This window comes from Ascaphus truei, chromosome 9, assembly GCF_040206685.1.
Source record: "Ascaphus truei isolate aAscTru1 chromosome 9, aAscTru1.hap1, whole genome shotgun sequence".
In the NCBI taxonomy this organism is placed as follows: Eukaryota; Metazoa; Chordata; class Amphibia; order Anura; family Ascaphidae; genus Ascaphus; species Ascaphus truei.
Genome location: NC_134491.1, coordinates 53,380,790 through 53,403,766, shown reverse-complemented (window position 1 = coordinate 53,403,766; position 22,977 = coordinate 53,380,790). Strand labels below are relative to the sequence as shown.

The 22,977-nt window shown below is 41.2% G+C and overlaps 1 protein-coding gene across 5 annotated transcripts in view; it reads right to left on the bottom strand.

The window, feature by feature from the left end:
• Window positions 1–22,977, bottom strand: part of SYNE2 (spectrin repeat containing nuclear envelope protein 2) — a 231,822-nt gene that overhangs the window by 5,533 nt on the left and 203,312 nt on the right. For 3 of the 5 annotated variants that reach the window (XM_075614877.1, XM_075614874.1, XM_075614876.1), the window contains 14 exons: window positions 22,045–22,211; window positions 11,522–11,684; window positions 10,420–10,607; window positions 9,315–9,465; window positions 7,940–8,122; window positions 6,416–6,553; window positions 5,504–5,698; window positions 4,532–4,811; window positions 4,255–4,323; window positions 3,359–3,501; window positions 2,830–2,950; window positions 2,010–2,221; window positions 1,234–1,434; window positions 951–1,079 (listed from right to left, as the gene is read on the bottom strand). In XM_075614877.1, the coding sequence (XP_075470992.1) occupies window positions 951–1,079; window positions 1,234–1,434; window positions 2,010–2,221; window positions 2,830–2,950; window positions 3,359–3,501; window positions 4,255–4,323; window positions 4,532–4,811; window positions 5,504–5,698; window positions 6,416–6,553; window positions 7,940–8,122; window positions 9,315–9,465; window positions 10,420–10,607; window positions 11,522–11,684; window positions 22,045–22,211 (2,340 nt within the window). Of the gene's footprint in view, window positions 1–950; window positions 1,080–1,233; window positions 1,435–2,009; window positions 2,222–2,829; window positions 2,951–3,358; window positions 3,502–4,151; window positions 4,324–4,531; window positions 4,812–5,503; window positions 5,699–6,415; window positions 6,554–7,939; window positions 8,123–9,314; window positions 9,466–10,419; window positions 10,608–11,521; window positions 11,685–22,044; window positions 22,212–22,977 lie in introns of those variants that run through there. The other 2 variants (XM_075614875.1, XM_075614879.1) reach the window with 2 other exon arrangements.

Sequence of the window (22,977 nt, the reverse complement as noted above, 5' to 3'; positions counted from 1 at the left end):
AAGTTACACTAAATACCCAGAAAATCCCCACTTAATAATAATTATTATAATAATAATAATTATACACCTACATTGGCTGTACTGCTTAAACTGGAGATATTACACAAGGTAACTTGTCACAATACATGTTATTAATCATTTATTCGTAAAGAACATTAAAAGCAGACAACTGTACATAGTAGAATTGCACAGAATTGTATTTTGGTCGTGTGTTCATTTGAAGCGTTCCATATTCAAGATTAATACAAGTATTAAACGGTCACTAAGCATTTCTTTAGCACAGAGTGGGACTGGTTTGCGCCTTTAACCATCTACTGCTGAAAATAAATTATTGTTGGTGGTGGCAAAGATAGGCCCATGTTTACCAAACGGTGCTGTGCCATAATACACCAAACAGCGACGGAAGACACCCTGCAACCCAATCAAGTGAATTGGCCTGCAAGGCATCTCCAGAGCTGGAAGGAGTCTTATGGAATAGCACTGGTCAGTAAATAATGACCCACATGTTGGGTTCTGGTTCTGGGGTTAGAGCTTGTTGGGATTGTGTGTTCATTCATTTCCAACTGTTATCAGTTGGTTGGAGGTTGGCGGCCCCTCCTCCCACGGTTAAGCTCACCCCACCCCATTTTTTAAGTAGCAGATTTTCCCATGTACCTGTGCAGGATGGGTCTATTAAGACCATCCTCCCTCCACTGCAGAGGTAAAAGAGAGTTTTCACAGGTAGTGTTAGGACCTGCAGACTGGTCATGCCGTGTTGTGGCTGCAGGATTACAACGCTTTGGCCAAAGGGTTTAACTAAATGACCCTTACTTATGAGAATACTAACATTGAAGTATTTAACTACCTGTATGTATTTTGTCACATTGGATGTAGCATTGGGTATTTTTGTCTTTTGTTGTATACAATATCTAGACTGGTTAGTTTACCAAATAATATCCGGAGAGTCTTACCATCAGCTGCTTTTGGCTCTCCAGCAGAACGTGTGGGTCCGCACTGCGGTCTGCGACTCTAGCTTTGCATCGCCTATTTTCCGCACACGTGAGCCATAACAATAGCTGATGGCTCTTCTCATGAAAGTCCTGTAAAATTGAACACGCTATAAAAGAACGACTTAATCGTCGGGAAAACAAGATACATTTAGACCCCCACAATCATTTTAGAACGTTTCAGCTGTTCCATACATCTGTTAGTTGCAGGATGCTACGAGTAGATACCCAGATTCTGTAAGCCTACCTCACACTGCATCAGCTCACTCTGCAAACTCTCTCTCCACGTGTCCCGTTCCTGGCATGCCTTGTCCCAGCGCGAATTCACCTGCTGAAGTCCACTTAGAACTTCCTTGGATTCTGCATCATCTGCCTGCTGGAACTCTTTGCTGCTCAGATTAGCAGAGATCACAAGCGCTTTATAGTTGTCAAATGCTTTTAAAGTATCCTGCAAAAAAATACATGTCGTAAATCATTAGTCATTGGTAGTTACACAGTTTCACAGCACTTCTCCTGACGCCCAACTGGAGAGACGTGTTTATGGAGTGTTTTATATATAGAAAACTCAAACAGCTCAGAGAACAGATTGAGGTGATTTGCACCTATTTATAAGGTATACTGTAGATGGTTTTTTAGGGCTTTGGCCTCAACCAGTGCTATCCTTTTAGGTCTCTGGACACTGATGCTGGAATTGATTGAGATGTCAATAATTATTCATTTGCTTCAAGGCGGCAAAGATCCATCATAAGTGTAAGGCTGATCAAATGCTTCCCAATAAGGTATATAGAGATAAAACCTCTTTCAAGCAATATGCCGAGAAAAAAATACCAAAAAAAAGAAGACTAGAGCAGAGGTGGCCAACTCCAGTCTTCAAGGGCCACCAACAGGTGCTGAAGCAGGGATATCCTTAAAACCTGACTGTTGGTGTCCCTTGAGGACTTGAGTTGGCTACCCCTGCACTAGAGCAAATAAGGCTGTAAATTGAAAGTAACTACCCCTTCCGGTTAGTTAATAGGTTCATACCTTTAGTTTCTTTACTTTGTGTTCCAGCTCCTGGGTGTTGGTTGCCTCTTTCATCGTCCTGACCTGATCTAGTTCCGATTCGGTTTTCTCCAGCCATGCAGTGATATTATTTAGATCGGCGTTGAGCTGCTGCCACTGCTGCAGGTTCTGCTTCTCCCTCAGGTCGTTGCTTAAGCTTTGAGCATTAATAATCTCCCATCGCTCAATCACCCCTGTCCAGACACAAAAGTTATTTGTCAGTTTCTATAAACCGAATACCTTTTCCACACAAAAGCCATTAGTCTGACAGCGCTTCTACGTTTGTCTTTAAATCCCTGTGACTTTTATAAGGTTAAGATTACGAGCGGCTGTAATCGTAACAATGTTTATAATATTTTTGTAGATAATGCCGTGCACACCGCACTGTATAGAACTATATACAATCTCATTTTGGTGCCCAGGATGATATAGCTACTAAACGAAGGACACAATCAAGTCACTCTGGGATTACAATGGACTATACCCTCTCCTGAGCAGTTAGGTTACCTCCCATTAGACCTCTCCTCCTAATTTATGATCATTTGAAGGCCACGAGATTTCTAAACGCATTCTACAACCAGCACGACTTTATGAAATGTTATATACAGCATATCATTTGAGTTCATAACCGCTCATAAAAATAAATAAATCATAATTTACACTGCCCTGTAATCTCTTCTCAAATAATGTTATCTTTGTGGCACATAAATAGCAGGGCAATGATGAAATCCCTCGTAAACCTACAGAAAAACCAGAGTGTTGGAAACATTTCAAGACAAGTTGTATTTGTCAATGGCAATACCTGAATGTGTTCCTAGACTAGCAATGCCTAGCAGCCCCTCGTCCATTAGTGGTCCATCTGGTGTACTCTGTGTTCTGAGCTCCTGGTCACCAGTAACGCTGGAGTTGGACATTAGAACAGACTACAAATATATTGAAATGGGTGTTAATCCATAATTGAAGGTGCATTCTAAAACAGATTGAGGTTGCAACAGTAAGATATAAATCATGAAGCACATACTGTACTCCTGATATGCTAACCGTTTAACAATTTAAGATACTCATGCAGGGGTGGCCAACTCTAGTCCTCAAGAGATACCAAGAGTTCGATCAGTGGCTCAGTCAATGACTGAGCCACCTGTGCTGAAGCAGGGATATCCTTAACACTAGAGATCTTTGAGGACTGGAGTTGGCCACTCCTGGTCTAATGGTTTTTCAATTTAAATGCCTACCTGGTGTAGAGCATAGAAAGTCATATGGAAAAACAAGAAGATATGCCCCACAACTAATCAATACCAGGCGATTTCAAATCAGTTACAAGTGAGACTCACGGAATTGGGGTCATATATTGTGTTGCTTCCCGGGGTGGCGGAGAGTAGGCCCATAATCATTTCATTCTGTTTATACTGATGCTTTCTGGTTGACATCTGGCTGTCCGGAGAATGCCAGGTAGCAGCTTCTAAATCCGATTTACCTGTAGAGCAAATATAGATGCCTTTGTTAAAACTAAATAAGGATATAGTTAAATAAAATAATATTTGCGGTGAACAAAAAGGAGTTAACCTGTTTTTTTCTTTTCTTCAGGCAACGCATGCATCTCACAAATATACCAGCCATAGCATTTAGGGAAATAACATGGATATAGCTTCTGTTATGTTAAGGTAGGGTGGAAATCAAAGTAATATGAGCTGTAAGGGGGGAGCTAGTGTTACGGTGATAGCATCATGGCAATAGTATCACGGTGGTAGTGGTGACCATGGGGGAACAAAAGCACGTTTTCAAATATTCATGCAAACTGCAAAGAACCAACGGATCTAACTGAAGCCAATTTCCCCCCCAAGTTGCTAGAAAGGGGTAAATGATGCAGAGTGGCTAAATCAACAAGAAAATATACACAAGGGTCATCCATTGTGTATGTCAATTCGTGTGAACAAACACCTGTGCATCTGTAGCAGAGAGGAGGGCAGTCTGCAAACCATTCTTAAAGGTATCCATATATCCCAAGCACATAACCAAACATGCCATCTAAAGGACCTCTTGTTGGACACATGGTGGACACGACGCACAGATGGGATGCACCATTTACGACACCATGGTATGTGGACTGGGAAATATGGTGCTCACACAAAGCAATAGAGAAGATGATGCACATGAAAGGGCACGAGGAGGGTAGCAGGCATCACAGCAATGTCGCCAGGTTTAGACACGTGCATTGGCAGGCGCCTACCAGAAGATGCTTGTAAACTTTTTGTTGTCATTATGACATATGCCTCAGGATTTTCTGGAATTTCTACATCTGAAAAACAATAATGTCATTTTCCTCATATTTCCAGGTTAGAACGGAGAGGTTTACCTTCATTAAAGACAATAAAATATTCACCGTATTGTTGGAAAAGTTTTCTGCAATTTAAACTTGCAATTAGTAACACATAAATGCGATACATTTAAATACCAAATCATTAAATGGTGCACAAAACAACAAGGTAATAATCCTTCGTGTTTACCCGATAAAGCACTGTAGTATGTTCCCTCCTCTTCATCCTCATGTGAGGAAGAGCCACCAACATCAACAGTATGATCCCATTCAAGAGGGATGGAGTCCACACTGACGGGAGTCTCGCGGCCAGATCTCTCGTGAGCAAGAGTTGGAGGCATCAGATGACAAAGGGACTGGTGGGAGGCTTCCATCTCATGTAATGTTTTATGCCAGGAAGAATTGTCCATCTCTCTGGAGTCTTCTGCATCTGTATCATATTCAGAAGTATCTCTTTCCTCTTCTAAATGCTACAACGTAGTAACAAAAAAATCAGTTACTTTATCTACTGAGAGAACACTTATGATGTTGGGCTTCAAGCTGAATGTATTATTTGTTTTTTTTTTTTTTTTACATCAAGAATATTTCCTGAAACTTACATATATAAACAAACATACACGTATCCAACACAGATATAATTCCTACCCAACCATCAGTTCTTTTAAAGCTGCAGTTCAAGCTGCCGTTTTTAATTTTCATTTTTTTCCCCCATTCAATATGTGCATCAATACAATGTGCACATTGACAAGTGATTAGCGAAGCTGCAGATAGATCCGTTCTCCTGTAATCAATCGCTTTGCTCCAGGTTATTTAATTCAGTTATTGCTGAACTACATTACCCACAATGCAAAGTTCTGTGTGGAAGATTGACCAGGCAGATACTACAATTGGTGCACTGCTAGAGAGAGGGTGGGGCTTAAGAGCCAGAGCCTGTCAGAGGGGGAAGGGGGGGTGACTTTGTAAATGGTTTCTATAGAAACAAAAATGCTTCCTACATTAGAAACATTAAAAATGTTGTTTTTTTTTTAAATGCTACAAGTATTTTCTCATAGTACAGAACTGATTTATTTAAAAGAAACACACATGTAGGATATTGCTTGAACTGCAGCTTTAATATTTCCTTCCCAGCAAGAAAAAACTCAAATGCTACAGCATTCCTTACCAGATCTCTAGAGGTCAGTCTTTGGTGAAATCGAGACACCCGACCAAAAACCTCTTGACAATATTTGTGCAGCTCTTCCAACTCATCCTCAATGATCACGGCATCCATAGCTTCACTCTTCTGAATCAACTGCTCACCAAAAACGATCAGCTGGTCAATCTTGTTGGTGTTCAGTGTAATTTCCTGCTGAAAGCCCTATGGAACATGGAAAACAGGTGTAAAGTGGCAGTTCAACCATCACTTATCCGTGTAATTAGCTTTCATAGGAAGAGTCACCTAAAAAAAGGAACAGACTTACTTATGTCTACAGTATCTTGTGAAAAATGTATATGAATCATGTCTTGTCGGGAACATTGGGTTCAAGCCTACCAGCTGCTTATGTCTATCGGTTTGACCAATGATGGCACCATAATTATTTTGCAAACAAAAGAGCCAATCAAAGCTAATAATGTTAATGACTATACGTCTTTTCATTATTAAACTATTTGTTTACCATAATTTTATATATAAATATAAATACACACACACACACACACACACACACACACACACACACATTTTATATGATAAGCTACATTTAACTTATTGCCACTGTCCCTGATCTCCTAATACTGCTTCCAGATACAATCAGTACTGAGTTTCTTGGTGAGTAGCGTGTTAGGAAAAAATTCTAAATAAATCAGTTTTTGCATGTCTGCGTGGAGCCTAATACAGATGTTACAATGGAAACGAGATGCACCTCTTTATTTTACTAGGTACTCAGCAAAAAAAAAAACCCCTCATAAACAAGAATAGGGAATGCATAAAGGGAAATCAGGTGAAATGCAATGATTCAGGGGGAAAAAGCAACCACTATCGAGACCCAACTTAGCTAGACTTGCTGCTATGCAGCCCAGCACCAATAACTCTTACAATTAACTGTCGCATCTTATCTTCAACGTCGCTCTCGGAAAAATGTTCCACATTAGTAAGCTGCAGGTCCATCTCGGTGAGCCACACAAGGATGTTGTCTCTCGTTCCCTCAAACTCTTCTCTTTGGCTGGTGAAATACTGAAATAAGAAAAACAAAATCGCAATTAGTTGTCGCCACCTTGTATGTGAGGGAGGATACGAATGTATATTGGCGGTATAAAAACACACGATTTATGTAAACCACCAAATCCTGGCTACTGGCCGTTTTATTGTTGGGACTTCCACTAAGGTTGGATGGGAATCTGGGGGTGCGCTGTGGGGATGCGCTGTGGGGGTGCGCTGTGGGGGTGCGCTGTGGGGGTGCGCTGTGGGGATGCGCTGTGGGGATGCGCTGTGGGGATGCCTGGAGCTGCACCGCTCTGTTTTCAGCTCTGGAGATTCCCATCTCCTGCAAGTTTCCAAGTTATTTACCCGGTGAAGGTATGGCGAAACAAAATGGTGGATCCAAAAAGAAGTCGCAACATCCTCCATTGAGGCTTCCTATTGGATTGCCATTTAAAACCCAGTGCGTAACCAAGAAGTAACATACTGGTACCAGTATGTATATTGGGATCCACTGGCTCCCATCTTGTACAAAAGAAACGGGTGAAATGGTGGGATTGCTGCGTTAACAAATGTAATGAATTTAAATAATAAGAATGTTGATTAGTTACTGCTCCAAAAACTATCTTGCTGACACAGAAAAAAACACAGAGGACCAGAGGCAGTGATGTTTAAAAAAAAAAGATTTTCAATGGATACTGCATAAATTAAATAGCACATGAAAGTGACAAGTTTAAAAGGATTGAAAATTGTATTCAAGTGCCACTTTAAGTTTACAAGTTGAAACACCATTAGTTCAAAGCTTGCCTGTAATTCACGTTATGCCTGGGCAAATACCCACACAATGTAGATATTGTGAAATTCCCAGAGATCTGAAATGCAGCGAGTAACTGGTAACATGCATTGAACCCAGTCAACAGTGTGTGCGTGTACACATACACACACACACACACACATCAAAAATAAAAGTACAAGTGGGGTTCACAGTGTGTTATATACACAAAGTGGAGTCTTGCCTGAGCATGCAGTAATGTTCAACAAGATGGAGCCGTCACCATCCCAATTTAAAGAGGAAAAAAACGTTTAATTGATGGCACTCACAAACGTCTCTTTTTAGTGTTTTCACAGAAAACCCCTGCGACCCCTGAAATGGTGTGTTTTGATGCTTTGATGCTATTTGATGTTTATTCTAATTTCTTAGAGGTCAACAGAAACAAATTAAAATAAATGATACAATGGCCATCACTGTAGATCTCCACACAACGTTTTTTATTTTCACCACATCTCCCTTTTGCATTCTCTAGTAGTTCACATCTTCCATGACATAATCGGACTCCCCTCAACACTTGCGATTGTGTTGATGTTTGCCTAACTTCTATGTTCGGAGTTTAAATAAATCGTTGGTAGGCAAATGTGTCTCACCTTAAGTCTTCTAATAATTGCAGCCACTCTCTTCTGGAGTTGGTCCCAGCGCTGGTTGCCTTCATGTACCATCTGTTTCAGTCTGCTGGCTGCATCGGTACGATTCTCGCGGGCAAGTCTCCTGTATTGCTTATTAATTAGCTCGAGTTGAGTAAGACGCTCATGAATCTGCCTCTGGAAAGCCTGGAATTCACATTACAAGACTCGGTCTTATGCTCATGTTACAACTTTTCAAAGAGTTAAAGACAAACTGATTTAGTCTGTTCCAAACATGATAGAACATATTTTTTTCTCTCTTCATTTAAGAATATCTCTCTCTTTATTTGTTTTTAAGGTGGAGCAGAAACTGCAAATAACTACAGTGAAGAGAACACTGTGGCCAGTAAATCCACCCAACCCGGCTCTAATGTGGATTGCCATCGCTATGGTTTTTACAGATCATGGAAATTAGGTACAGCACAGGATATTTCTCCGATTGTATTCATATTAGAGACTTCTTGTGTGGTTGCCTAATTTAGACCATAGATCTTTCAACATGCCAGGCCTGGAGGAGCTCTGCACTGCTGAAAGGCTATTATAGAGCAAAGGGATTCCCTTCAGGGCAGGGATGGCCAACACCAATCCTCAAGGGCCATCAACAGGTCAGGTTTTCAGGATATCCCTGCTTCAGCACAGGTGGCTCAATCTGTGGCTCGGGTCGTTGACTGACCCACCTGTGCTGAAGCAGCGATATCCTGAAAACCTGACCTGCTGGTGACCCTTGAAGAGTGGAGTTGGCCACCCCTGCCCTGCAAGAAATCATTCAATGTGCTTTAATACATTTTTTGACATGTGACATTCAGCTTCATAAAAAGAAAATGGCAGCCCAAGAATAAGGGTGTAGTCACTATTTGCCAAGTTCTCCACAGCTGCAAGAGAGAAAATCTGGAGGATTCAACCAGTGGTAAACTCAGGCTTTGGTGACACAATACTGCACCAGTTTTTATATTAATAGGGTGATGGCCTGCAGCAGCATTTGAGGCTTAAGGATGAATGGTATCCAATATCAATACAGAAGCTGATGTACTAGATACAGGGAACGGAGTATGTACAAGCCTGTCATTTAGTTTCCTTAGACAATGTCACTTAAGTATCACCAACATACAGACAAGGTAAGCCGAGCTTATGTATGGAACAATCTGTCTCCTGGAGGTGGAGAACAGGGCAGTAATAATAGGTGTGATCTTTCTGCACTCCAAGAGGCAGCAGCTATGGATAATTGGAGGTAGCCATCCATACGGCCGTACGACTTGTTTTCATGTCAGACAACTGTTGTAAAAGAGAAATGATAAAAGGGATACGTGAAGAACGGAAACAGAACGGGGAAACTACAAACCTCAAACTTCTTTTGTTCTTCTTTGGCAATCGTGTAGAACACTTCGGAGGAGCTGGGCAAAGCTGCTGTCCTTTCCGCCGAGGAGAGCCACTCTTCAAATCGGGAATAATCTTCCAGGAACTTCTGCCACAAGCGCCACGTTTCTTCAATTCTGCCAATAGCGATAAAAAGAAACAATTTCCACACCTGCTAAACCTTGGTTTTCTGAAAGTAGCTTTCCCCTTAGCTCCCGCCCCTTATATTAAATCCCCCACATCATGCAGGATTCTCATTGGCCCATATGACGCATTGGATTTAAAGCACTGTTTGTTTCCTCTATAGGGGACCAAAACACACTATCCATGGCGGTAAGTATAGTGGGAACTTGGGGTCCCCGGAGCTGAATATAGCACGTTTCAAAACATGATGGGCTGGAAAACAGAGTGCTATAAAAAAATATTTATTCCACACAGAAAAACGGAGGACCGCAACAAGGATCCTACTAACGCGTTTCGCGCTGTCAGCGGTTTGTCAAATGCACCAATGTAATGCTCATAAGAAAGTTACAAATATTAGAGGGCACTTTACTAAATGTACAGTGTTAGAATACTCTGCCCATGGTGGAACTTAGCCCATTGCGATTCTAGAATGACTTGGCTGTACTAACATTTCTGCTAACATGAATGGAGCACACACACACACAACAAAAATATGACGACTTTGCTGGGCACTTTAAAAATAGTTATCGCTACACTACTATAAAAAAGGTATTTATTTGGAAAAATATTAATAGAGGCTTGTGAAGGGTTACAAAGCTCATCTCATATATGAAAACTTCTTACATTAGTTTAAGATACTGCAGCTATTATACAGATGTGGACAATATAGCTTCATACATTATTAAATTAGTAAGGCTCATACAGAACATGGCCAAATAGTAACAATTGCACCAAACACTGGATTTTTCCGCTGGTAAAGCGGCAACTGTACATCCTCAGGTGTGGACGTCATCCTCGTGCTAGAGGAGAGATCAGCTCCATTAAAAAAAATAGGACTAATCTTCTCCAGCATAAGGTTCTACGTGGTGGTTTTCCTACACATAGTAAGAGACTTGTAATGTACTTACCGCATGCGCCTTTCCATGGACATGGCACAGATGTTTCGCCAACGTTTATCAAGACTTCTTGTAGTCTGTTGTATCGAGTCACACTCTGTCTCATTCGCACAGGCGTCGGTATCATGCAGAAGATGTTCGCAGATATTTAACACCGAAGACACCCCAGTGCTGTGCAGTTCTATGTCTTTCTGCAGGTCCTGCAAAGTTTAACACAAACATCTTTATATATATATATTTCAGAATGTTTGTCTACAGTATGTGTCTCATTATGCACGCCCAAACTAGAAGACCTAGGACAACCAAACATGGAAGGATTACTTTAGGTATCAAAATAAGTATACAACAAGAAACAAAGAAGTCCAGAGCAACATCCAATGTGACAAAAATACATAGTGAAATACCTATGTATCTCTTGAAAAAGGGTCATTTAGTTAGCCCTTTGGCCAAAGTATATAAGCCAGTGAGCCACTTCAAGGCATGACCAATCCGCAGGTCCAAACACTGATTAAAATTCTTATTTACCTCTATAATTAGAGGAAGAATGATCCTAGCATTTAACCTGTCACAACCAGCTGCATGAAAATAAAACCTGCTTACTTGGAAAGTGGGGAGGAGCGAGCTTAAACCCTGGGAGGGAGGAGCCACTGACCTCCAAAACAGCTGAGACCAGCTGTATATATATTTATATCGCAAATGGAAATATTACTGTGTGCTAATTTGCATGTCTTAGACAGGTCGGCAACCCTGCCTCACCTAGCATACAGTGCTTCCACTGCAGCAAGGGATTTTGCTTCAAATCCATTTTGACATGGACCCCAATAAGCTTATGCTTGCTGCATTGCACAGCTTTTCAGCACAGCCTTGGTTAAGATGCATAGCCAATAAACCTACCCACAGATAGCTGTTTCGACCTTTTGGGACTCATCAGTGTGAAGCTGGTTGTACTAAATTTGCAATTTGAAGCTGTGATAGATATCCACCACACATTAGTTAAGTTATGGTGGGTAAAAAAAAAAAGTGACAAAACACCCTCCACCGTAAAGCATATAGCAAATGGAAATATTACTGTGTGCTCATTATATTTATATCTAGACATATATTTAGATCTCACCTGTTGCTCAGCAAGCTTCTTTTGTATTTCTTGGTCATCACAGATGTTGTAAATAACAGGCTTCGATAATTCAGACTCAATCCGAGCTAGCCAAGTCCGCAAATTACTCATATTTTTGTCCAGCTGCTGGATAATTACAAAGGTTTCCTTCAGTTTCTTTACCCTGTGAGATCCAAAAAGGAACAAGGAGATATATATGATAAAACAATGCAAACCTCAAGTTTTACTCGTATGATGGTATCCCTTTCTCTTGACAACTGCATAATTGAAAACAAACATATGTTTTTTTTTTAACTTTGGTTCCAGATTATGACACATAAAAGTGTTCTTGTTTTAAAGTGATAAAAAAAAGTGCCAAATCATAAATCTTTGCCGACATCAGAAAGCTCTATTCGGTAATACTCACAGACCATATTAATTTTGCCAATCATATCGGAGCCACACAAGTGTACAAAATAAAGGAAATTGGTGTGGGTGAATATATTTGTACTTGGGATTGAAGACCGGCTGAAGGATAGACAACAAAGTTGTCATAAGTGGAAACTTAACAGATTGGACTAAAGTTGTAAATGGAGTATCTCAAAGTTCAGAACTGGGGCAACTGCTTTTTAACTTTTTTTATTAATGACCTTTAAGTTGGTAGAGAGCAACATTTCCAATTTGCAAACAAAACTAAACTATGGTAGGTAGTAAAATAAGGGCAGTATGTAATTTCTCTACAGCAAGACTTTGATAGACTGGAAGCTTGGGTAGCGTAAGTGGCAGATGAGGTTTAATACAGATAAATGTAAGGCTATGGTAGCAAGAATAATCATGCTACATACAAAGTAAATGGGGCAAAATTAGGTAAATCCTTTTTCGAGAAAGATTTAGGAGTGCTTGTAAATTGCTGGCTTAGAAATAGTGCTCAATGTCAGGCAGTAGCTGCAAAGACTAATAGGATATTATCATGTACAGTCTACATAGAAGGGAAGACAGAATAATTCTGCCATTGTTTAAATATTTAGAAAGACCACACCTTAAATATGGATAACTGTTTTGGACACTGCTCCATTATAAAATAATAATAATAATAATAAATGGAAAAAAAAGAGACATTCTGAAACTAGTGCAGAGAAAAGCCACCAAATGAAGAAGGAGGATCGAAGGTCTGATTCATGAGGAAAAGCTATCGAGATTAGGTTTGTTTACTTTTGTAAAGATGTGTAAGAGGAGATACAATATTTATTTACAAATATGTTCAAGGTGAATGCAAGGAATATTCAAGGGAACCTTTCATCCGAAGGACAGTAAAAATTGGAGGAAAAAAGATTTTATTAGTAGCTAAAGGAAAGGGGATTATTTACAGTAAGGGCAGTTAAAATGTGGACTTTACTACAGATGGAGACTACGATGGCACATGCAACAGATATCGTTAAGAAAATATTAGATATATTTTTAGAAAGGAATGGTACATAGGGATATATATATATATATATATATATACATATATACACCTAACCCCGCTTTATAAGCCATAATTGGCTAATGTTCAACCAATATAAGTACAAAATATAGGACGAGTATCCTAGTCGACTACATTTAAGATAGGTTGAACTCAATGGTCATGTGTCTTTAGTCATCCTCTTCTACTATATAACTAGGTCAAACATGGGACCAGCATGAAACACTCCACACGGCTCAAGTGCAGCTCTTCAGAATGTTCTATGCATCCACAATTCATGGTGGAATTCATAGCTTACATTTTTAGTATCTTTCAAGCACATGATCTTCTTTGTGGAAAATATCGAACTAAATTGATTATTGGAAAACTTTATACCAATATGTTTTTTCTGGCTGTTCCTAGTTTGTCAATAACAGAAACTTGTTGGTGGCCCATGGAAAGCACTTTAACTCACATGTAGCATTTAATTTGTAATATATAGCACACATCTGCAGAATGCAGAATTGCAGAATGTTAAAAATCTCTCTGGTTGGTCTCAGAAAGAAGTGATATTTAACACCAAACAGAGCACCTACTGGTTAAACCGACCATACAGGACTTTCTGGGTTTCCACATTTAAATGAAAGTGATTCATACAACACCCATTACAGGCACTGAAAACCTTTGGGTGATATAGCCAAGGGGACATAATGTTAATGTTAGGTACTAGAGCACATTCCCATGTCTTGGACAGGTCCACAAACCTGTCTTAAGTAGGGTTACTGGCTAGGCACTTCTTTAAAGCAGCAATACTACACCCCCCTTTTTTTATTTCTTCTTATTATTTTTAATTGTAAATAATAATTAAATATTATTATAAATAATTCTACATTCATACCTAAAGTGGCAAATTGCTTGGTGCTCCAATTATAAATCTGTAAAAATGCGGATTGTGTGCCTAACGCAGAGGTTTCCAACACTTTTCTGGTTAAGGAACCCTAAGTGAAATTCTGAGGAACCAAAACCCTCTCTAATAGTGCGTCTGAGATCAGGCATTGTAAGGAACCCCAACCCTCTCTAATAGCGCGTCTGAGATCAGGCATTGTAAGGAACCCCAACTTTCTCTAATAGTGCATCTAAGATCAGGCATTGTAAGGAACCCCAACCCTCTCTAATAGTGTGCCTGAGATCAGATGCATTGTAAACTCTTCTGCATTTGATACCATTTTCAAATGACAAGAAAATGGCAGGGAACCCTTTACAGATGCCTGGAGAACCCAAGGGTTCCTAGGAATGCTGGTTGAAAAACACTGGCCTAACATAATGGCTGCCTTTCAGTTAGTGTAACTCAGCAGCTACAATCTATTCTTATAGCACTAAAGTAACATTATCTATTGTTACAGTTTACAGCTCAAACTACTGGGAATATTGCCAACAAACAGGAAAGTGTTGCAAAGATCTATCACTGCTGGGGAGGTGGGCTAAAATCTGCTATAGAAATCAAAGTATACTAAAACTCATAAGAAATGGCATTACGTATTGAATAATAATAATAATAAAAAAAAGAAATAGTCATTATTATATAATACTACAGAACTAATTTATTTAAAAAAAAAAAAAAAAACATTAAGATTTCCCATTTTAACCCAGGCTGTTCTAAATAAACGGTGTAATGCGGCATACATAAGCTTACAAGGCACCATGTTAAAATGGACTAGAAGTCCTGGCTAAAAGTGGAAGCATTTCCTGATAAACTATAGTAGGGATAGTCAGGGTTATGGACCCGTCTGAGACATGTAACTGTGCTCACAAGTGATATTTTTATTTGCTGGACACACACTGAATGGTGAAGGTTTTTTTTTTAAACAAATGTGAAATTCTATCTTCTTTAAAAAAAAAAAAATTAAATCTTTATTATAGAAAGTCTTCCTCCATTCCTTTTTTTACAACGTAAATCTTTCTAAGATACAGGCCACATTGCTTAATCCCAATGATTAATACATAAGAGTTTTTTGTTGCTAGGCATAGTACCACTACTTTTTGCAAGACACTTCAATCACTGGTGCATCCTGAGGCGGTGGTCTCCAAAGCTGAACCTAGTTAATTTCAGCTCTGGGGACCCCTTGCTTCCCGAAATACATACCTCCCAATATGACCCCATTACTGTCCCCTCCAGGGTGAACAATATGGACGTTTAAATCTCCCGCATGACACGTCGAAGCTTCCTATTGGCCCGCGTCACGCTTAAGCTTTAAATCTCCACGAGGTACCGGCAGCACCTTTTGAGTTAAGTATCCCAGGAAGTAAGGGGTCCCCAGAGATGAAATTAACGTGGTTCAGCTTCCGGAGACCCCCGTCTTCCAACCGAGGGGAAAGCATTTTATTGATGGAATGCTGCTTTAAAGAATAACCCCCACTGTCTGCACCATGGTGAAAAATAGATGCAGGGTTCAGCTCCTTGGTGCAATATGCATGTTGTGTGACTATTTGGAACGGGGACATTCCGGCCCAATTTACATATGCGAGCTGTGCTGCTTCTGCTCATCTTTAACTGAGCTGCAATGTACCAATATATATTCATGCCCCAGCTATTCTACAATCAATTTACAGCACAAAAGAGAAGCGAGACGAGCCGACTTAAAGCCGTCCTGCATGTCAGAAATCATTTGTACACTGCGCTGCAAAGCTGTATACAAAGCAATGATATATTGTATATAAAGAAAATGCCTTACCATAAAAGCAGAAAGGAGTTATGGCCTTAGATACAGTGAACTAAATGGCCCCAGCGTTCGTTTCCATTCCCCCCCTTGCTAGGCATAATTTGGAGGGTCTTTTTAGCCCCAAATCATTTACAGCCATACAGGAAAAGGGAGTAAAAGGCCTCAGAAGGGAATCAGACAGCCGAATATCCTGCATCTTCCCCCAGTTATTCATTCATGCATTTGCACATACGAGCACAGTTATCCCATCCCCCTATACCCCTGCTGCACACACACACACACACACACACACACACACCTCCGCATTCTCTGTGCTGCCCATGAAGGACAGAGGAAAGCCAATATCCAGCAGTATAGATAGCATTGCACTTACTGTTCATAAGGGAAAAACATTCCTATCCTTACTACATCCTCCCAGGCAAACCTGTCTATTATCAGCACAATTCTCATGCCAGAGTAAACCCCTCCCCATGCAACGGCCTATGTATTCACTGGTGCAGGGGATGTGTCTGCTCTTAAAAGCCCTGCTCCTTGCCATGTACACACATGTTTATTCAAAGCGGAGAACCATCAGGAAGAATTAAAAACACTACGGCACGGTTTATACAGAGAAGTGAGGGTCTATGTATTGAGGAAAACATGGTGTAACTCTGCGGCAAAACCGACGTCACCAGATATATCAAAGAACCAAATATCAAACACACCATCCTATTGATGTCAATGTTTTTTTGTCTCCCTTTGATACATACAATATGGTGCAGACATTTTGCCACAGAATCGCACCATTTGCCTTGATACATATGCCCTGTGGAAGCGAGATTTCATTTATTCAGTGGAGTCTGCATTGCATTGAATATTTTCCGTTAACCCTTCGAGTTCCAGAGGGACACCGGCATTGGAAGGGTTAATAAAGCAAGCGTTCCCCCCCCCATCCCCGTAATCAACCAAGCAGCCTTGAGTGAGCCCTTCCTCCCATTGGCTGGTGGTGTGCTTCTCGTGTGGCTCTTGCTCTGGAAGCAAAAACACCTGCTGTGTATTTCTTTATTTAAAAAAAGCCTTTTGCCACTTGGCATCGAGCCTAATGAAGCTTTATACTGTAATGTCTAATCCCTGCTGCTGAAGGGCTGTAAGCGGAGGGTGGCTTTTTACAACAGTCATGTTCAAACACTGAACACTGTTGCCATCTATTCTTTGCCAGCCAGCAGCAGAATGAAGCACAGATCATTAGGGTGAACCTTAAGCATTGCGAGTGTGAAATTCAACCGCCTCACTACCAAATAATTTGCACCATATAACAACACAAAGTAGTAAGTGATAATAAAACAACACACATATACACACACACACATATACATATATATATATATATATATATATATATATATATATATATACAGGCATACCCCGCATTAACGTACGCAATGGGACCGGAGCATGTATGTAAAGCGAAAATGTACTTAAAGTGAAGCACTACCTTTTCCCACTTATCGATACATGTACTGTACTGCAATCGTTATATACGTGCATAACTGATGTAAATAACGCATTTGTAACAGGCTCTATAGTCTCCCTGCTTGCGCACAGCTTCGGTACAGGTAGTTAGCCGGTATTGCTGTTCAGGACGTGATGACAGGCGCATGCGTGAGCTGCCGTTTGCCTATTGGGCGATATGTACTTACTCGCGAGTGTACTTAAAGTGAGTGTACTTAAAGCGGGGTATTCCTGTATATCCTTCTCTACCAGCTGATGTGTAATAATTGGGATTTATGACCAACCCACCAATACCGAAACCAAAGTGTCGATGGGATTGGAATCGCCGGTAACCACAGAACATGTCTTGGTTTACTTGTTGCAGCCTTGGCTCCATTGTATGCAAAGCTATCACACCCTTTCTGAACTTTGTCTGTTACTACAACGCATGTGACTACAGGATGGGAGTGCACTGCCATTGACCGCCCTTGTTGTAAAGCTAAATAAGCCTGTAGAGACTGCACGTGTGGGGAGCGTGAGCGCATGGGGGTCAGGGATGTTAAGAGTAATCCCTTTGCACTGAACTGCTCTATTTTTATATCATACGAATTTGTTATGAATTAAGCGAACATGTTTGCAAATTCTGGGACGTGTGTGTGTGTGTGTCTCTGTACCGTGTTAGCCGAGCTTAATAATCAAAAAGGAATAGACGATACCGCTCTGTGGCTAACGAAATGCTTTTATTTGTGCGAGCTTCCGAGATACACTGATCTCTTCTTCCGGCGATGTTACAATGGATAAAGCAAGAAAAGTTTTTTTTACTTAAAAACAGGCTGGAATGTATCTGACGGAAGCCTATCCCTCCCCCCTGTGCAGTAAGCGATTTATGACTTAAGGTGTTAAATGGTCCCTGAATATTAGTGATGTAGGAGTATGTGTGTGTGTGTGTGTGTGTGTATGTGCTTTATACATTTATATTCACACACACACACACACACACACACACCACTAACATTCAGGGACCATTTTAAACCTTAAGTCATAAATCGCATACTGCACAGGGAGAGGGTTAGGATACCGTCATGTATCCGTCAGATACATTCCAGGATGCACTGTTTTTGCAGTGTAACACCGCCGGAAGAAGAGATCAGTGTAACACCGCCGGAAGAAGAGATCAGTGTAACACCGCCGGAAGAAGAGATCAGTGTAACACCGCCGGAAGAAGAGATCAGTGTAACACCGCCGGAAGAAGAGATCAGTGTAACACCGCCGGAAGAAGAGATCAGTGTAACACCGCCGGAAGAGATCAGTGTAACACCGCCGGAAGAAGAGATCAGTGTAACACCGCCGGAAGAAGAGATCAGTGTAACATCGCCGGAAGAAGAGATAAGTGTAACACCGCCGGAAGAAGAGATCAGTGTAACACCGCCGGAAGAAGAGATCAGTGTAACACCGCCGGGAGAAGAGATCAGTGTAACACCGCCGGAAGAAGAGATCAGTGTAACATCGCCGGAAGAAGAGATCAGTGTAACATCGCCGGAAGAAGAGATCAGTGTAACACCGCCGGAAGAAGAGATCAGTGTAACACCGCCGGAAGAAGAGATCAGTGTAACACCGCCGGAAGAAGAGATCAGTGTAACATCGCCGGGAGAAGAGATCAGTGTAACACCGCCGGAAGAAGAGATCAGTGTAACACCGCCGGAAGAAGAGATCAGTGTAACACCGCCGGAAGAAGAGATCAGTGTAACACCGCCGGAAGAAGAGATCAGTGTAACACCGCCGGAAGAAGAGATCAGTGTAACACCGCCGGAAGAAGAGATCAGTGTAACACCGCCGGGAGAAGAGATCAGTGTAACACCGCCGGAAGAAGAGATCAGTGTAACACCGCGGGAAGAAGAGATCAGTGTAACACCGCCGGAAGAAGAGATCAGTGTAACATCGCCGGAAGAAGAGATCAGTGTAACATCGCCGGAAGAAGAGATCAGTGTAACACCGCCGGAAGAAGAGATCAGTGTAACACCGCCGGAAGAAGAGATCAGTGTAACACCGCCGGAAGAAGAGATCAGTGTAACATCGCCGGGAGAAGAGATCAGTGTAACACCGCCGGAAGAAGAGATCAGTGTAACACCGCCGGAAGAAGAGATCAGTGTAACACCGCCGGAAGAAGAGATCAGTGTAACACCGCCGGAAGAAGAGATCAGTGTAACACCGCCGGAAGAAGAGATCAGTGTAACACCGCCGGAAGAAGAGATCAGTGTAACACCGCCGGGAGAAGAGATCAGTGTAACACCGCCGGAAGAAGAGATCAGTGTAACACCGCGGGAAGAAGAGATCAGTGTAACACCGCCGGGAGAAGAGATCAGTGTAACATCGCCGGGAGAAGAGATCAGTGTAACACCGCCGGGAGAAGAGATCAGTGTATCTCGAAAGCTCGCACATATGAAAGCATTTCGTTAGCCACAGAACGGTATCGTCTATTCGTTTTTGATTGTGGGGATCCTGCAAAGCTCTATACCTTATTAAGAATGTATTAACTTTATTTTAGCAGTTTAGTAGAATAGTTTATCTATTTATAAAATGTTTTCCCAGGAAGTAATAGATTGAGGGTAACCTCTCGTTTTCACGTATGTCGTTTGTGTGAATCTTTTTCTCTCCGTTAGTTCAAAAATGTGTTTGTTGAAGGAAAAACTAAATCCATGTCTTGCAGATTAACACAAAGCATAATCAGTGAGCGGCTTCATGCAGCAGCTTCCCCGATGTGGACTGACAACACCCAGAAGAAGCAGATGTTTAACCTCCGCATTTTCTAGGGACACTTGTGGGTTTCCCAGCTCCCCTCCCCCGTTGTTCTGCATCAGCCTCCAGTCTGTAAATCAGACTTGACAATGCTTTTCTGAATGGCACAAGCCCTTACACACGCACACAATGCACGCGAGGAGAGTACTCCTTGTAATGCTGCCATATGGCAAAGCCGAGCCTGATGTCATGAACTAAGCAAATCACATCAGTGTCTAAGCCCACAGCCAGAGACGATTGTGCTCACCACCAATGTGCACTCGCACAAGTGGATTATATCTTTTCCACGTCTCTCTGAATCTAACATATCTGTACATAGCAATGAGAAAGGTGCACAAAGAATATGTTACACCAGGGGCGCGCAAATGGGGGGGCAACATTTTGTAAGGGAGGCGCCGTACCGAGTCCCACGCTCTTCGCTACAACATTTAAATTGATTGCCAGGGGAGAGCGCGGGGCCTCTGTAACTGCCTCATACCTTCTCTCCGGCTTCTCCTCCATCTTCTGATAGCAATGGTGCGTCGCTATGACAATGCAGCATCAAATGGCGACGCGTTGCCATGACACCGCGATGTCGCAGAGATGAGATGCCAAAGAGCAGGTAAGAGGGCGGGGGGGCGCGACCTAAAAAGTTTGAGCACCCCTGCATTACATGACAGAGTAATTACCAAAAGAGATACTTCTACCCTGAGTGGGTCATTAACAGCAAATAGGATTTTTTTTTTGGGGGGGGGGGGGGGGGGGAAGAATAGCTCTTGTATTTTACACAGGGTCATACGTCACCAGGATGAAGGAAAAAAGTGTGGTCAATGACAGAATGCCAACTTTTTTCCTACAAACATTGGTCCTACATGCTCTCCACATTCTCCCCATCACTTTCATCAATGTATTGCCCCGGTCTGTATATATACTGTACTATCCCCTCTGCCGTGACGTCTCTACATCATCTTGCCTTAGATTGTGATCTTGGAGTTTACATCTGTGTTAAACTCCTAGAATATTTAGTAAATGAGTATCGCTGACCTGAGGAAGAGAGGAGAACTCTCAAAAGCTTGTCTTATAATAGCTTTTGGTTGGACTAACAATATATATCACCTAATACTCAAGTACTCATTTACTCTGCACTATCTCAACTGGACTAACACGGCTATTTCTATTGAATTCTTATGCAACAAACAGCTACTCATACAGGTTGTTCCATATAACGAAACATCATTGGCAGTGAACACACACAGAGGACTGAGCACTGCTGTGAAAATTATGATTTTCTGCATACATTTTGATGAACAGAATGCATTTTTGATCTCATGAAACAGTACTAACAAATGACCCCCTTCCATTGCTGAGCATTTTGTATAGTTCCTTCTATCTTTTATTAAAAGTTTCCCCAAGGTAAAACTGAATATATGATTGTGGGTTATTATAGATAGACAATTTAACATTAAAAACAAAACAAAAAACACCATTAAATATATATTGAAAATACTTCCTGTTCTATCAGTGTAAATACAACGTTTACTTTGCAGACAGTAGCGAGAGTGTTCCCTTTCCCCCTTATATTTGCAACGTTTACTATGAGCTGCATATTCATTTTCAGTCTCCTGACTGTTTCTGAACAGACAAATGCTATATATCTCTTCTGTGCCTCAGCAATTTGGTAATGTGACCAAGCTGAAAAGCACTGTGTGTCTGAGTGTGTGTCAGTGTGAGATGTGTGATTGATTGTGAGTGTGCCCAAGTGTCTGTGAGAATTATTATGTGACTTCACTAACAAAAATACCAATAATGAACTTCTGTTGCAGAAAGAGGAGCATGTTGTGCAAACCATTCAATTGCCAAAGTATAAGTTAACATTGCCTATTTAGCCTAATAATCCCGAATACGGCTATGGAAAGGCAAGTAAATACATCCCATTTATAGCAGAAAATGAATGTTTCAGTGAGAATTAAACTGTCAGTCTGTGGACCCTACCAGAAGCGGATGATATTTGGCATTATACATTGTTTCACCCCCCAACCCCCCAAGTTTAATTGTAACTATTTCACTGCTGGAGAACAAAGAACCGTTTCAGTTCTGCACCATGAGGACCCCAGCCATAATTATTTTTCTCTTACCGTGAACCAATGACATCAAAAAGGTGCTGCCAGCGGTCATTGATTTTATTGAGCTTGTTGTCGATCTCTGTGGATCGGGCCTTATTGCTGGCGACGATCAATTGTTCACCAATTTGTTTCAGGTGAAGTTTGTTTTCACTGAACAGATTAATTTCTTCCATGCAGTCCTAAAGGAACGGACGAGAATCGAAGTAGTAAACACAGCAATGATGTGCTCAAAAAGGTGTTTAGTTTCCAACCTTAAAATGAATGAGATGCACTGAATAAGAAGAACCACCAGCAGATATTTAAGGAATAAAGGATTACCAAGTGAGATCCTTCAATTCATCTCTTATAGCATTATTTCAGGGAATGTCTCCGCAGATATAGTTCCCTATCCTGGATGGGAAACCAAACTCATGCAATCATGTAATACAACTCAAACCATATGGTGCAGCTCACATGTCAGTGTATCTGTTTCTGCTTCACAGGAACAGTCTACAGTATATGTTTGCAATGTGCCCATGGATTAACCCCCTCAGGGCTGTAAGGGGACAGAAATGCAGAGCTATTATCCAAGTGGTTAAAAACTATTAGAAATGTGGCTCTCCGACATAGTAATTAAATATATATATATATATATATATATATATATATACACACATACACCATACCTTTAAGGGTTAATCAAAATTGCATACCAAGTACGACTACTATTGCACAAGATGGGACTTTAAAGTAACAGAGAAAGTCCTTACACCAGGAGTGGTCAACTCCAACTCTCAAGGGCCACCAACAGGCCAGGTTCTAAGGCTATCCCTGTTTCAGCACAGGGGGCTCAATCAGTGGCTCAATCACTGATTGAGCCCCCTGTGCTGTAGCAAGGATACCTTTAAAACCTAACCTGTTGGTGGCCTTTGAGGACTGGAGTTGGCCACCCCTGCCTTACACGAT